This window comes from Meles meles, chromosome 1 (genome assembly GCF_922984935.1).
Source record: "Meles meles chromosome 1, mMelMel3.1 paternal haplotype, whole genome shotgun sequence".
Lineage (NCBI taxonomy): Eukaryota > Metazoa > Chordata > Mammalia > Carnivora > Mustelidae > Meles > Meles meles.
In genome coordinates, this window is record NC_060066.1 from 48,821,608 (window position 1) to 48,839,639 (window position 18,032).

Here is an 18,032-nt window from a genome sequence, read left to right on the forward strand (position 1 = left end):
CTCCTTGCCTGCAGTGGGCAGTGTTTGGACCTTGGCCAGAATGTGGCAAGTTTTAATTAGGTGTGCTCTATTTGTTAAAAGATGCTATTTCCACAGAACTGAACCTTTGCAGAACTCTATGATTGGTAGATGTGGTACATATAGGGGGTTTTGTTGGTCTCTGGGGACAAGGGACCCACAGCACTAGTCCTTAGGGACACCAGCTGAAGAAAAGCAGTCCCAATGGAGTGCAAGGGGTCAGAACTTAGTCTAAGCAAGTTAGGCAAAGTGTTGGCACTGTGCTGTTTAACGAAGTTGGTTTATGCTGAGGTGTGGGAAGGGAAATGGCACCAGCCAGTATCTTTGTTCCTAAAGAAGGGAGTCTATACTTGCTGCTCTCAGGGAAGCACTTTCAGAAGGACAAAAAATGCATCACAGGCATTTTTCAGATCATTGCTTTCATACTGTCTGTCTCTGGGTTGCTTGCTTGCTTACCTGGAGTGGTGCAGCACACGTCTATCCCAGTCAAACCTACCGACTTTTAAAACTCCGGGACCTGGTGTGGCAGGGGGACCTGTGCTGGTCCTCTGGGAAAGGATCTCACCATGCTGGGATTGAGGCAAATTTGATCTAGAAAGGCAGTCATGCTAGAGCACAGGGACATGGGATTTGGAGCATAGCAGGCCAAACAGGTTAGCTGCCCTCAGCAAGTGTCTCTGTGCCTATGTTGAATGGCAGGGAGAGAAATGGTGCTGGCTAGTTCTTTTGACCCTGAAGAGGCAATCTCACTTTTCACTGATATGCTCCAAGAAGAAAAGTCTCTTCCTGTGCACCTTAGGCAATCCTCTGATCATGCAGCATGCCTCAGGGTTGCCTTGCCTTCTTTCTCTCCAGGAATAAGGAAGCATCTGAGGTCTCTATCCCAGCCAAGCCTGAGACCTCTAAACCTCCGGTCTTTGCACTTCCCTGATTGCAAAAACTCATAAAAATTAGCCCCTCTTGTTCTCCTAGCCAATGGCATTGTGGAAGTTTTCTTGTGCATATCTCTGTGCACCTTATTCTCTCACCTTTCTCTGGGGCCAGGGTTCCTTCCCTTCCACAGCACCTGCAATCTGTTTCTCCTTCAAACCGTACCTTCACACTCCCTACTTTCCTCAATGTGGCCTCTTCTCTCTCTCTCTAGTTGTGCAGTTTGTTCTATCAGTCCTCAGGTAAATTCCTTGGGTATTCAGAATAATTTAATAATTATTATTTTTTTTATTTTTTAAAGATTTTTATTTATTTATTTGACAGAGAGAGAGGTCACAAGTAGGCGAGAGAGTGAGAGGGAAGCAGGCTCCCTGCTGAGCAGAGAGCCCGATGCAGGACTCGATCCCAGGATCCTGAGATCATGACCTGAGCCGAAGGCAGTGGCTTAAAGCACTGAGCCACCCAGGCGCCCCTAATTTAATAATTATTTAGCCATGTTCAAGGGACGAAGCAAGCGTAGAGTCCATCTACTATGCCACTGCCTTAGCTCCCTCCTTCTAATTACTGTTTCAACAGACAGTCATTCCAGCTTCTTTATTTCATCTTGTTAGACATACTCCAGATTTCACCATACACAAAAGGAACACTTTGGTCTAATGCATGATCTTTTCCTGGACAAACCTTTAGTAGAACTTTTGTTTGATTTCATACTCTAATGAACTGGGCCTTAGAATTTGTAAACCAGTAAAATGACGTCTTTTAATAAATTTTCATTTCTCTCCCTCTGTAAAATCTGTATAACATATCAAACATTAATTACCTAACTACTTGCATTATTCTGGTGTCTATCTTTGTTCATATTATCTCTTCAGGTGTGAAAGAACCTTCCAAAAAGCATGATTTCTTCAAAAATGATGAAAACTGTCAAACTCAAGATCGCAAGGACTTACTTATGTCAATGCCTTTCTGCAGGTGGAAGACTGGATGGATGCATCACAGGATCCAACATAGATAGCTTCTTCATTAGCAGATTGCTCTGGGTTTTTATAAGCCAAATTACAATTATACTTATTTAGTTAGTTAAGTGTAAAAATAAATAATTATTATGGAATATCTTCAATATACCAGAAAGTTAAAAAAAATCTTTACTATCAAGTAACAAAGATTATTGTTCACAATTCAGTTATAAATAACAGTTTTAGTGCAGTTCAATAATTAACATTTAAAGTTCTACTCTGAAATTTTTAGAAATTACTTTGATTAAAGTAAATGGTATTTATAATTAACATTTATATAGATTTAAATGTCCATAAATTTGGTGTGCTTAGAAAAAAATTATTTCCTGTATTTGGTTTTAAAATGTGAGAAAATGGAATTGTGCCATTTTATTTTTTTGATGGAGGAAAATGCAACTTTACTTTGAAATGTAAAGAGATAGAATGCCAAAATTCAATTGCCTTAATAAGGAAGATTATAATTTTTATAATCTTTTATAATTTTTATAATTTTTATAATTTATAATTTTTATAACAAAATAAAAGAGACCATGGTCATATGTGGGAAGTAGAAAGAAGTGGAAGAAAGTGCTCTATAAAGAGCTTCAGTATTGCCTGGTTTGCTCAAGAAAAGTTCTATTTACTCATGAAGCAGTTGAATAGATGAGTGCTCTATTATTAGTTTATTTATTGGTAGTTATAGAGGCCAGATCTCTGAAATCAAGGTGTCAGCAGGGTCCTGCTCCCTCCAAAGAATCACTAGGTAAGGACACTATTTCTTCCCTTTCTTAGCGGCATGCCTTAACATTCCTGGCCTGTTGGCTCATCACTCCAATCTATTCACCTCACCTTCTCTTCTGCTTGTGCCTCAATGAAATCCTTCTTGGACCCTTTTTATAAAGATACACAAATGACACATAGAGCTTGCCTAATTAATCAATGATAAGATCTTCCTCTCAAGAGCCTTAAGGTTTCCATATCTTTTGCCATATATAGTAATATTCACAGGCTCTAAAATTAGGAAGTGAATATATCTTTGGGAAGCCATTTTTTCTGCCTATCACAATAATAAAAAGCATAATCTAACTACAATATTTAAATTTGTATTCATCAAGCTGATCAAATGTTTGCAATTTTTTCAAAGATTTATTTATTTATTTATTTATTTATTTATTTTAGGCAGAGAGAAATTAAGAGAGATAGTGCATGGTAGGGAGAGAGAAAGGGAGAGAAAATCTTAAGCCGACATCCTTCTGAGTGTAGAACCTGATGAAGAGATCGACCTTACAACCCTGAGATCATGACCTGAGCTGAAATCAAGAGTAGATGCTTAACAGACTGAGCCATTCAGACACTTGCAATTTTTCAAACATGAGTGTTGTCTAATAACTAAGAACTTCCCCAAAATTATATTTTCAAGCAACAAATATGTTTAGGTCTTACTAATAATGCATTTTATTTCTATTGGCAAAATTTTTAGAATTTGCATCCAGACCCTAATAAACTTGACTTAGTTTTAGAGATCTCATGTACACGCATCCAAATCCACATGTTTTATATTATTATTTATATTAATTATGAAGTGAAACAAAATTTCATAATGAAAACTAACAGAAGCATTATATTTAATGATATTTCTATCCACAATATTTCTGAAGTAAATTATTAAATTGCATATGATAGTAACAGTAGCTATTTTCATAGAATGTTAAAATTACTAAATTGTACCTAGTAGTTGCACATTTCCATTACTAATTACTTCTAGCAAAAAGATGTACTATGAAATCATGAGGAAAGAACTTTTTAAAAAAAGAAGCTGAAGTTTCATGGGAGAAAATTAGTTTCTTGAGTTGCAAAAGAATCTGTAGTATAGAAAGATCCAGGTAGAAATACTGGATCATAATTAAATGATCTTGACAAATAAATTTAGAAAATAAAGTAATAAAAACACATAATCTCACTTGTATCTAAAGATAATATCACCATAAATCCTTTAATGGAAATAAAAATTAAAGATGAAACTGAAAAGTCAAGTGGTAAGGACCTTAAGTAGTCTTGGTAACATTTGCAGGTGGCAACAACTGAAGGGTTTGAGTTTTAAGGACCAAAATGAAAGGGAAAGAAAAATGTGTTCTCTTACAAGTTAGAGAATAAGAACACACATACTACATAATAAAAACATAAATTATAAATATCTGTCAATGAAAGCATTAGTTACAAATATCCACCCATGGCCAAACAAGTTACTGAGAAAATTATGTTTAGCTTGAGTTCTGGGATAGGATGAAAAGAAACTCTCTCATGAATATTTATAAATAATGGCTTATACTGACAAAAGACTTGAGAGAGGGGATAGGATGGTCCACATTTAAATTATTCTGGGAAATGCTAGGAAAGTTTTGTTCTATCTTTGAGGTGGTAGGTGAGAGCACAGGTTTATTTAAATTTGTACTTGAGGATCCTGCCTGCTGTTTGTAATAGTTTGGGCTGACATACACATATTTGCATATATCTATGCAGCAACGAAGTACTCCGGTTGAAATTAAAAATGAAACAAAGCATCCCAAACAAGTGCATAACGCCAAAGGTACTAAGGAATAGAGAAAATGTATTTGTAAAGGTCCATTCCATACAATACACTGAATAATTAAAATGCATCTCACATTAATTTCTTGCCATTATTAGTATCACTGTTGCCTTTTATCTTTTTGCCTTTGCACTACCAAAATGGACTCTTAATTGTTTTCCTGGTTTTCTACTGCCTCTCTCGGTTCAACCATCATTCATATTGCTCAGCCTGATTCATTCCCCTAAAACATTTACTAGGTATCTTTTACTATTAAAAAATCTTTAATGATACCATGTTAGCCATAAAATAAAGTACAAGTACATGAATATGGCATTTAAAAAGCCTCAGACTATCTATAGTTTTGACTGAGCTCATATTGATTACAAATGAGCACCTGACCTCAGCTGAGCTATTTGATCCACTCTTGTGAATCAAATGCAAAGCATATACTGGCTCATGCTATTTTTCCTTTCTCTCCTAGAATTATCATTCCTACCCTCTGTCCAACTATATCCAAAAAAATCCTTTCTTCCATTTAATATTTATTGTACCTGTTGAAAAATAGTAATTTAACAATTATCATGATAAATAATATATATGTCCATGAGTTACCGAAAATTATTTTAATGCAAGATATTTGTGACCCATCTCATTAATTTAAAATCAGTCATTATTTTTTATAATTATTAAATCTCCTGAAATAAATCCAAACTACCCTATATAGTACTGAATGCATTGTAGCTACTCAAATATTTGATTTTATGTAATTTTAGAATACATTTCTTTTAATATTCACAAAAGCAACTAATACAAAGTTTTGTACATAATAGATATTCAATAAAAATATTAATGATTAAAGCCAAATGAAGAAATTCTTTAAAAGCACTTACAAAAGAGATCAACTTTGGTAGACTGGATGACTAAAGTACTATTTTTGGTTTCTAAGTATATAACATAGACTCTATCTAAGTTTAAATAGAAAAATTAGAAGGTGTTAGCAAGTTCTAGGAGGACCATGAAACTAGGTTTCAATACTAAATCAGAACCACAATCCTCATCACCATGCCTGTAAAGAGTCGCTCCCTGACTTCTTCCAAATGTTGTGTTTGTTGGAAAGAATTCAGGCCATAATCAAAATTATATCTTTTCAAAAAAGATTCTAGGAGACGTAGTCTTTAGCTTTTCTAGCCTCTATAATAGAGGAAGGCAGGTTAAAGATGTTTGAGAGGGGTATCGAGCAAATATAATCTGCAGTATCTATCATACTAAGAAAATATTTCTTACAGAGATATTTATAAAAATAGTGTATACAATGACAAATATAAAAAGTATAAAGGAGATTATACTTGAACTATATTTATCACTGAAATATATAATCATTCCATTCCTAATTGCCTTAGGTTGTAGAAAGTTGGCTGCATATATAGTTCATAAATTTGAAAATAATGACTAAAAATAAAAATGATTAAATGATAGATTCTACAATTTTTGGTCCTGATGATTTCTTGAGGAGATCATTCTTTCAACTGCCTTTAACTGGTGTTGACCTTAATACTATGCTAATGCTTGTTTTATTTGATATCATCTCAAGTCAAGGTTAGCTTTTACTATCCTTAGTTTAAAACACTGACCCACCCCCAGCATTCTTCATTGTTGACTGATTGAAATCATATAATTCTCTTAAATTTCTACTCAAAGACAGTAAAACATAAATTTCGAGATTTAACAACAAAAGTGTTCAAATATACTAAGGTTTATTTAGTGAATACCCTTTCCCTCATATAGAGAAAATATATTCTCTAAAAAGTGGAAACAGCATGTATAAAGATCTTGAGGGAAGGAGCCGCTAGAGGTCATAAAAATCCAGAATTTTCAAGGAGAATTGAAACATGAACAGAAAAAAGGATGATTCAGTATAAAACTTGGGGACACAGGCAAGGCCCAGATGCAACTGGCCTTTTAAACTATATTAAGGATTTTGTATTTTAATCTAATAACAATGGGAAGAAAGAATATTATTAAGGAGATGAATGATAAGATAAATTTTGATGAATGATATGATAAATGATGAACGATGAGATAAAATTTTATTTTAGTACCAGTCAGTATACTAAAGTGTATAGGATATAGTGTAGCTGAGAGAAAGAAAGGTGGGGAAGACAGGAGAGAAAAAGTTAACGTGGTGGCAGGATTCTGGACCTAGGTAAGATGAAGTAAGTGGAAGACACATTATAGTAAAAATGATACAAGTCAAAGACAAGGAGAAAATCTCAAAAGCAACAAGAGAAAAATGACTCATCAATTTCAGTGAACCACAATAAGATGAAGACCTCACTTCTCAACAGAAACAATTTGAAACCAGAAGACAGTGGAATAATGTATTCAAAGTGTGTCAAAAAACGACAACAACAACACTATCAACAAAGGTATCTTTCAAAAAAGAGAAACATTCCCAGTTAAATAAAACCTGAGATTATCTGTTGCTATCACAAATACTAAGGGAACTTCTTCAGACCTAAAGAAAGGAACACCAAACAGTAATTCAATTCTGCTAGAAAATTAGAGGACTGCTAAAAGTAAATATGTAATTATAGAGATCAGTGTTAAGTGCATATTTCTTCTCCTTTCTTCTTTTAAATGACTTAGAGAGTAATTTTAAGTACGTAATCCTGGTTTGGGGTCTATTATATACATGTGTATATATGTTTGCCAATAATAGCATGAGATGGTAAACTGGAGTAAACTAATACTGGGCTAAGGAACGGATGTCAGGTGATATTTCAAATCCACAGGAATAAGTGAAGATAGCTAGAACTAGTAAATAAGTCATTTAACATAATAAACACTATAAACATATACTTTTCCTCCCTTCTCACCGTTCCTTTAAAAGATGTAAAATCATATAAAATAATAACAATTTATCGTTCAGTTTGAACATATATAGATGTAATATGTATAGTGATAATAGCATATGAAGAATGAAAACATAGTTATATATGGTAATATTTCTATATCAAACTGGAATTAAGTTAGTAAAAATCTGAAGTAGATTCAGCTAAGTTGTGATGTGTATGGTTAGCTCTGGAACAAACATAAAGGAAATAATAAATACAGTGAAAATCAGTTTTTCTGATCCAGCTTCCAAGGAACTTGGGAGTCACTACTTCATTCTAATAATAAGTAAAGAGCTAAAAACAAACAAACAAAACAAAACAAACAAAAATCCTGAAAAATCAAGAATTTTTAATTTCTAAGAGGAGTGAGATCAAAGGAAAAACTGCTGCCCCACAAACTGGAGCAACTAATAAGTAAATACAAGAATCGCAACTTGCCAGAACAGAAACCTCCTCAGGAACCAGTGCTGGGGTAAAAAAATCAAAACCGTACTTAACAAATTGCTGAAGGTTCACTGTGGCCAAATCTGAGTTTAAAATTCCAGGGAGACACAGGATTCAGGAAATCCCACACTTTTGTGAGTTTTACCTTCTGGATCTCTGTTAGGTTCCTACAGTAAATATTAGAGGAAAATTCCTTAAGCTTCTGGAATGAAATAGGCAAGGCACTCTGTTTTTAACAAGACCTGCCCTTGAGGAAAACTGGTTAACCAGAGCCTAAACTAATGGGATTTTATCAGAACCTAACTGAACTAGAGAAGGGAAGTACCTAACATCAGTCCACTCTGACCATCCTGTTCTATCTAATGTGGGGGTAGAGGTGAGTGGAGAGGACTAAGAAGTATTGAGTGAAATTCCCATTCCAGAGACATAAGCCCACTAAAAGACTGATCCCTAATCACAAGACTATAAAACACTTCTTCCCCTACACCTTATAACCATATTACTAAAGCCTATTTATAGCAGTTCTATTTACAAAGTACCTCATGTCCACCCATCAAGAAAAATGTCAAGAGAATGAGAAGACAAAGCACAGATTGGGAGAAAATATTTGCAAAACACATATCTGAGAAAAAAAAAAAACTGTTATCCAAAATATACAAAGAACTCTTAAGAATAACAAAATATCTGAATAAAAAATGGGCACCGAGGGGCGCCTGTGTGGCTCAGTGGGTTAAAAAATGGGCCCTGATCCTAACAGACACCTCAACAAAGAACATGTATAGATTAGAAATAAACATGTGAACAGATGCTTCACTCAAATGTTTTCAAGGAAGGTCAAATTAAAACAACAGTGAAATACCACCATAAATCTACTTGAGTGGCCAAAATCCAGAACACTGACAACATTAAATGCTGACATGGATGTGGAGTAATAGGAACTCTCACTGACAATGGAAATGCAAAATAGTACAACCACTTTAGAAGACAACTTGTAGTTTCTTATAAAACTAAACTTACTCCTAATATACTATCCAGGAAGTTATTTTTATATTAGTCTATTTTATCTTTCAGAACTAAATTGGTTATATTATAAATAAGCATACGTAGGTGAAGAATATATTAGTCTATTTTATTAGTCTATTTTATCTTTCAGAACTAAATTGGTTACTACTTTTTTTAAAGTATCTCTAGTTATTGTTTGCTACATCATATGCCTGGAAAAGATGGAGCATAATGATGTATGCAGGATAACAATAAGATATACATAAATAGTTCACTGATACGAAGTTAACATTTTTTCTTATACACAATAACCACAGAAATAAGCTGATTAGTGAGATAAGCTGGTTGTCTTTTTCCAGCAAGTCATACTTTGAAAAAAAATAACACCTGGGAAGACTTTAATTAGGGTGATAGGAGCTGGACATGCCCAAATTACCAGCAACATTGTACACATCTCTTACAGTCAGGATCCTTTGGCAAGTGAAGCAAAAGTAAGAAGACTTAGGAAGTTAACAAAGGAAATAGAGCCAGAAATAAGCCTTACTTATTTCATAGATTGCCAAAGACTAATCCTAAATTCTATCAAGCTTTTGAGTAATTAACTAAATCTCTCTTAAACTTCATCCAATACACATTCCTAAAAGAAGACCAAAACACACATAATTATGCTTTGGAAATCATACTAGTGCCAATTTTAAACCAAGATAATAAAAGTATAATTTGAGCTAGAGTTTTTACACTTTCTGATAAAAATTCAAAATAAATCTTGAGTAAAGTCAAGAAGTATTACATATAATGCTTCTCTTTGATATATCATTTTTGTCACTGCCATATAAAAAAATTTGATTAGGTTGACAGAACTTATTCTTCACCTACGTATGTTTATTTATAAGAACCACAGTATTTCAGAGCTGAAAGAGGCTTTAAAGATCATTTATTATAATTGTCATTCTTCTCTAAGGAGGACAAATGATTTTTAAAACTGTATAAATGTAAGCACTAAATATTTTTATTTGGGAATCAGTCGGAAAATGATGCTACTTTTGACTTATTCAATATAATCACAGACTGTCCAATGCAATAGATGGATTCCACCATTATTTTTAAAGACATTTGCAAAAAGAACTTGAACCCAGCAAAGCCTACTTTAATTCTGATGCTAACTTTAAATATTTTAGGTTGATATTTTAGAGTGAGGCACATATTAGTCATCATTAGTAATCAAATACATTAAAAGCTCATAATTATTCCTCTTTTTAAAATTCCATATTCTTTTGTCTCACATACATAACTGAAATATCTTTGTTACAGTTTCTTTCCTCCTTTTTATTTTATTTAATTTTTAATTATATTTTATTTATTTGAGAGTGAGAAGGAGAGAGAGACAGCACATGCAGGGGTAGGATCAGAGGGAGAGGAACCACGAGATTCTAGGCTGAGCATGGAGCCCACCATGGGGCTCAATCTCATGACCCTGCGATCATAACCTCAGCTGAAATCAAGTCTGATGCTTAACTGACTGAGCCATACAGGTGTCCCTTTTTCCTCCTTTTTAATCACCTAAAAATATTAATGTCTTTACAGATAGATAAGACTAAGACATTATTTTTTATACAAAATATCCCTGGAAATGAGGCATGGATCAAAATGTGACATTTCTGATACAAAAGGAGGAACCAATGATAAATCAAAACACCCATATTAAAAAGAAAGTTTCTATACAATAAATATGCTGGCTTTAGAAATGTCCAGTTCCTAATTTTTCCCAAGTTAGGGAATTGCTTTCTTAAATATACTGTTGACCAAAAGTGGCATTAATAACACATTAGGAAAAAAGGTCTCATAAACAAATATACATCTAAAATTCAATTTTTGCAAGCAAGAAAAATATATATATTTTGCTAACTATGGGTTAAACACTGTATTTTCAAAAAGTGACAAATAAAATATAAAAATAAGCACAGGAAAGAAATTTGGAACAAATTCTATAAACGACTATAATCTCAACAAATTTAACAAGTTTATTAGAGAATCTTGGTTTCTGAAGGATAACCTTGCCTCTAGTGATATTTACTTTTCTTCTAATAAAAGAACCTTCTGTATTGGTTCTACGCTACACCTCACCTTTCTATTACACAGTGACTCCCTCAAAGGATATCTTAGCCAGATTTTTCTTAACTCCACCATATTTTTATTAACAGTCACATTATGGACTTTGCAACTCAGACTCATTCTTTTTAGCATTTTAATTTTAAATTTAATTCAGAAATGCTCTCCTCCTGGCAACATATCCCTTACTATATTTATGGCTCTGTTGCCTTGAAATGGAAGTATTTCTCTTGAACATTATATATTCCATTATAATCCACTGTCCAACTAAGAGAAAAGCCAGGCAAGGCTGCAAACCTCTCTCTGTTATTTGTGACTATCTCTTGTAGGGCAGTAGGGATTCTTACTAGAAGGAGATCTAAAGCTGCTCTGACCCACCTACCACAATTCCTCTTTTGTTGGTGTCTTAGTCAGTTTGGGCTACCATAACAAATATCAAAGCCTCGATGGCCCAAACAAAAAGCATTTATTTCTCACAGTTTGGGATGCTGGGAAGTCGAAGATCAAGGCACCAGCAGATTCAGTGTCCAGTAAGATCCCTCTTTCTTAATTCCAGAAAGCTACCTTCTTATATCCTCATATGGCTGAGAGAGACAGATCATCTCTCATGTCTCTTATATAAAGACACTAATCCCATTTCATGAGGACTCTCCTTTAGTGACTTAATCACCTCTCAGAGGTCCCACCTCTAAATAGCATCATATTGGAGATTAGGATTTCAAAAAATGAATTTTGTGGGACGCAAACATTCAGTCCATATCAGCTGACATCTCTCATTTAATGGGCTTTCATAGATAGAAATAATTATACAAAACGACTTAATGCCACCTACACTCTTTCTGTACATGTAAGCAGGAAATTCACACATCCGTGGCATGCCAAATACTAGAAATGTTGGCAGCTTCACTGTTGCTATTCCTTATTTCAGCCTCACCTTTTCTCTATATTTTCCACTGATAATGTGTAGTACAAGTACAGAGAAGCAAATTTGCTCCTTAAGTAGGTGTTCAATCAGGAGAACAGGAAAAATGAATATAACTTCTCACTGCATTTCTACTTTTGGTCCTTACATTGACTGGATAGGGCAAGAAGGGCAGGGACATGAGGAAATACAGAGAGATATGAAAGTAAGGCAAGTTCTGAGATCACTCTTCAAACCAATACATAATAATTTTTTAATAAAAAAACAGGCAATAATCTAAATGTCCAAATAAAAGACTACATTAAGAAGTTAGAGAAACACTCATATGAAGATATATTACATAAAACATTAAAACCATGAAAAATTACTAATTCCAATAATATGTTATATAAAGAAAATGATCCAAAATTGCATTAAACTCACCATGACCTGGAGGAAATTTTTTCCATTTAATGAGTGCAACTAGCTCACGTATGGATAAAGTGGGCCACTCTTCATAATATGGACATTTACGAATTAATTTCACCTTTTCTTTATTTTCGAGTTTTATTTTTTCCTGAAAAAGGTTATTAAAAAATAAGGGAAAATGTACAGTAGATAGATAAGTGGCAGTAACAGAAAAATAAAAGTTATACAATTGTAAATTGTATAAAATACATTTGAATTTTGTAGGAGCATCATTCTATGATCACATAACCATACTGAAATCTTAATCTTCAGATTTGCTACTAAAATTGTATTTCCCCCTTTCATAATATTTTTAGACTTCCATAAATGTATTAGCATTAAGAAATCCTGTCATAGTCAAGACTAAACTCAAAAGTTGTACTAGATAACATTGAATCCTTGACTCTTATATTTTGAAAATAAAACATACAAAACAATTTTTTTAAGCTAGCCACTCTGAAACCAGGGATTTGGAAGGAAGCTGAATTCTGAGAAAGTCATCTGTACCACTGACACTGAGACAATTGTATCAAAAGAAACCCTAACTATTATTAGAGACCTAAATAAAAAAGATGGATGTCTCTTCATCTCCCTCCAACCTGAGCACACAATCATAGCTGATACCAGTGCTCTGTTGCCCCTGTACCAGACTTAGATCCTATCAGAAAAGCTGGCAGAGCAGGACAATGGGGGCCTTTCAATGCAGTCATTTATTAAAAAAAAAAAAAAAAAAAAAAAAACTTACTCTGTCACCAAGAAAGGAGAAATCAAAAAGAGGGAAAATTTTGGAGTTGATTAAAGGAGACTAAATTGGTAAACTTGAAGTAAATAAGTTATCTTAATGTACCAGAATTGGGGGGCCAGAATTAAGTTGTGATCACCTATTCATCCAACTCTGGGTTTTTAATATCTATTAGAACAATGAAATAGCATGTCAGCCACTCCCAAGTATTTCTTTTTCCTCAGGTGGACTGTACAGATTTAGAGATCTCTCTGTATGTTTGTCTGGTATCCCTAACACGTGACAAGCTGCTGACACCCAAAACATATGTTTGTTGAATAAATACCTGAATAAATGAATAAATTCATTTATACCTGTATAAATGAATGGATTTGAAATTCATGAAAAACCCAAAGTGCTAAAAATATACATGAAATATACTCATAGAGACCTTTCTTTCCACTTCAACTACCCATCATCATCAGAAGCTTAAATAATGTTCATCAAACAAGCCATATTTTTGTCTCCACGTTAAGTATATTAAAACATTAAAAAGATATAGACATCTTCTGTCTAAAGGCAAAACTTAGCTTGACTTTACACACATATTGTGTGTGTGTGTGTGTGTGTGTGTATTAGATACGGTCATACCGATTTAAACCTTGCATAATTCTTTGCAGAGATTTTAAGAATTTCACAATCTTCTTCTGTGATCACCGAGTACTCCTTTGTTTGTGATTCAGTCTGAGCTTCAACTTCTAGGGTTCCAAAGGTACTCCATTGTCGAAGCTGTAAAAAATACAGAAGTACCTTAAACTTAATTATCACTCATCAACATAAAAATATCAGTGATGATGAAAGAAACAATCTAGAAGAGTCTGCAAAAGAGATGATGGCAGATCAAACTCCAAGTCTGTGAAAGAAGGGGATCTAAACAGTCTTGCATGGATGTCATACTTCTACCCAATATTACCTTCCCAAGGCAAGAAAAAAGTTTCCATTTTTCACTAGCATGAAAGAAATAACTTATAAGAATAGATCTTCTGGGGGTACCTGGGTGGCTCAGTGGGTTAAGCCTCTGCCTTCGGCTCAGGTTACAGTCTTAGGGTCCTGGGATCCAACCCCACATTGGGCTGTCTGCTCAGCAGGGAGCCTGCTTCCTCCTCTCTCTCTCTCTCTCTGCTTGCCTCTCTGCCTATTGTGATCTCGGTCAAATAAATAAATAAAATCTTTGAAAAAAAAAAAAAGAATAGATTTTCTGTTTTATCCACTGATTCATTTTAAGTACTTAGAATAATGCTTAGAATATAGTAAATATTCAATAAATATGTGTTGAAAGAGTGAAAAAAAGTACACTTACATGCTTGGTCTTCTGTTTATTTTATTATCCTCATATGTTAATAGTAATAATGAAATGAATATATTGTTATGCAGTATATAAATTATAAGTATATATATTTATACACACACATATTCACACATAGTTCTTCTAATTTAATATGTAAAAGATAAATATTTAGCATCCTCAAAATGTTGCACTAGGATATGTATTGTAAATTATTACTATATAATGAGAATATATATAGCTACATAGAGGACCTGTATTCATGTTTGCCTGGGGAAAAATATATAGCATAGATAATCTATATCTATGAAATTGAGAAGCTTCTTAGGAAAAACATCAGGTCTATATGCCTAAGATAATATGAAAGGACATCCACTCTTCCATTTCAAATCCATAGAAAGGCTGAATTGTTTTCTTTTGAGTTGAATGGATAGCTGAGCTTGAATCTGCAAGTTCAGAATTAAAGAGGAATTTTAAACAGACACTGATGAAGCTGCAGTGGTTCCAGGGATCTCAAACTAGGATAAAGGCCTAAAGGGTGGAACTCTGGGATTTGTCATACATGTAGGAATAGGAGATGAGACCCAGGACCATGCAAAGCAAGGAAATGGAATTGAGCCCTCTTACCTAAAGCCCAAGACCTTGTGTAACTATCCCTAAGAACAAAATACTGCTTAAAATATAACCTATGAGAAAATATACTAGTTATGAAGCATGCTTAGATATAGCCTTAAGAAATACATGTACTGGCAATAGGCCTCTGGGGGAGAAGATGATATACATCCTTGAAGCCGAGCAGCTGGGGATGCCTGGCTCGCTCAGGGCGCAATGCCACCTGCTTCATTTTTCCATTATCTCCCCTTTCCTGAAGAGCACCAGTAGTTAGTCAGACAATCCTTTTGTTTGGGCTTGCTCACTGTAGATCATGTACTACATGACCAGACATACTTTGCCTTTCTTCTTACGTATCTACCAGACTCATGGTCCATGTGTTATCTCCGGTTTCTTTGCTGATTGTTACCCACTTTCTAATAAACATGAGACCAAGTAGTTGTTTGGGGCAACAGTCTTTTCTACTGACCCCTGCTCCACTTCCCTTGCAGCTGCAGCTGACTTGTTTGTGCTTCATTCTTCTCCTGTGCACCATCAGGAGGCGGCACCTTGGAAGATCACCTCTTTGTGAAATGGAGGCAACAAAGTCTAGTTTGTTGTCTCCACTAGTCTAGCTAGGGAACTGGGTGCAGTTGTAACAAAATCAGGATCCTAGGTCTGTAACTTGTGTAGGTGAATAATAAACCATTATGAAAGCATAAGTCCTTTATGACTTTAATATTCTAAGGCTTTCTTTCTTGATGTATTAACGATATCATCAAACTCCCTAATATTATTAGGAAAGTATCACATTTCCAATATCTTTTACATATGGTCTATATGTAACTATATATATTATATATTATATATACAATTATTTATATATTTATTTATATATACTGTACAACTGAATTATTATTATATTACTGAATTATTTAAATTATTAATATTTATATTTCCATTCTCTCCTATAACTATGTCATCTTCAAAGTGCTCAGAAAAAATAAGTTTCAAGATAGAATTCTATATTTACTTGAAATAGGAACATGGAATGAAGAAAAACAAGCATCAAGCTAATTTTTGACATCATGTGAAACAAATTTAAAAAGAAGAATTTTAGTTAGACCAATACGGAATCCAAAGAGGAGAACAAAACAGTTGATAAAAAAAATTGGTGAATGTAAATAAAATTTATTAGCATATAATATTTTAAAATAACTAATTTTTATAGCTAATATTTTAAATGAATAACTATTTTTAAAATAATGAACTAATATGTGGTACTTTAAAATAACATAGATTTAAAATTGTTTCACAACAATAACTCCAAAGAGAAGAGCAAGAAGACAAAAAAAAAATGTATTGAGAGTGGATCTTTATACTTTGGAACTAGGAAAGAAAAAAGATTATATAGCTTTTCTTAGTTAAAATTGAAAATGTAATAATATAGAAATTGGACCTTTATGGATAGAAAAAGAAAATAAACATAATGACACAAAAATAAAGTGATGAAATTTACTATGTCCCTAAAATATCTAACAGCTATAAGTTGACATAATTACAAGCAAAACAAATAACTAGAGAAAATGCCAAATCATTTTAAAAAAAGAATTTATAGAAGAGAACAACTAAATAAACCACACACAAAAGAAATATTCTCAACCTTACTAGTAGACAGAGAAATATTTATTCATCTATCAGATTGAAAATATTAAAGTACTCTAACCTATGAGACCAGGGCAATACTTTTGTGCATAACTTGAAAATATAAAAACCTTTAAAAATGGGAAATAATCTAGCAGTATTTACTAAAATAAATAAAGAATGTATGAAGTGTTTTATCCAGACACCCATCTCCTAGGATCTATCTACCTTATAGAAATAAATGCATTCTTAAGGATATTTATAAGAAGTTTAATGCAGCACATTTTAATAACCCCCAACTGGAATCTTTAATGGCCACCAGTTAGAGTATGTATGTGTGTGTGTATTCAACTAAATCTAAATTTTTATATACTGTATAAAATAAGTGACATCTATGTATCTTATCCTGTAAGAATCCTTACAATGAAAAAAACAAATAGCAGGTAAAAATATATGTTGAAAAATTTTATAAACTGAACAGCCACAAAAACAGTAATCTGTATACATTTATATAATTGTTCATATGCTTATGTGAGCTCAGAGGAAGTTGTGCAAGTGTGAGCACCAACCTATTAAGGTGAGAGGTGGAGCTAAAATGACAAAAGACTTACTACCTTTTCCTTAAAACTTATATTTTCTTTCAGTTACAACACTGAGTATGTATTAATTTTAAGTTTTGGACATTTTAAAAAAACATTTAAAATGAAGATTCAAAACAACATGCTGTGTTACTTTCCATACCTGTTAACCCTCTTGATATCTTTATACTGATATAGGAAATATATTAAATGATACATATTAGATGTGTATAGTTATTTTTGAAGATGAAAGTGCGGGTAACTGTCATTGTCTACTTTGTAACTCTGTATTTTCTGAAATTTTCAATAAATAGAGAAATTTTGAAATCTGGCAACATTACAAAGCTATTTAAATTATATTCAAGAAAATCTTTCTCTATTTGGGGGAAAGCATTAAAGCTAGGTAAATAATTCTATTTTGCTGGAGATGGTTGTTGGAAGTGCACAAAATGAGCCATACCTCTCACTTCTAAATTCTCATGTTATTTTAATGAAAAATAAATTGATAATTCCCTCTATTGGAAAATGACATATTCCTTTTTTTTAAAAAGATTTTATTTATTTGACAGAGCAAGAGCATGAATGATGGGGGGGAGCAAGGGGAGAGAGAGAGAGGCAAGCTCCCCACCCAGGAGGGAGCCAGATGAGGGATTTGATCCCAGGGTCACAGAATCATGACCTGAGCCAAAGGCAAACACTTAACAAACAAACACTTAACGAAGTAAATAAAAAGGCAAACACTTAACAAACTGAGCCACCCAGGCACCCTGGAAATGATGTATTCCCATGATTAAAAATGGTTATACTTCTCTAATAATACATG

At 33.5% G+C, this 18,032-nt stretch overlaps 1 protein-coding gene across 1 annotated transcript in view; it reads right to left on the bottom strand.

Moving 5' to 3' along the window:
- The window catches only part of CNBD1 (cyclic nucleotide binding domain containing 1), a 385,468-nt gene that overhangs the window by 40,003 nt on the left and 327,433 nt on the right, over window positions 1-18,032 (bottom strand). Inside the window, exons 7-8 of the mRNA XM_046007793.1 lie at window positions 13,703-13,840; window positions 12,307-12,439 (exon numbers count right to left, since the gene is read on the bottom strand). Of these exons, the coding sequence (XP_045863749.1) occupies window positions 12,307-12,439; window positions 13,703-13,840 (271 nt within the window). The remainder of the gene's footprint in view (window positions 1-12,306; window positions 12,440-13,702; window positions 13,841-18,032) is intronic.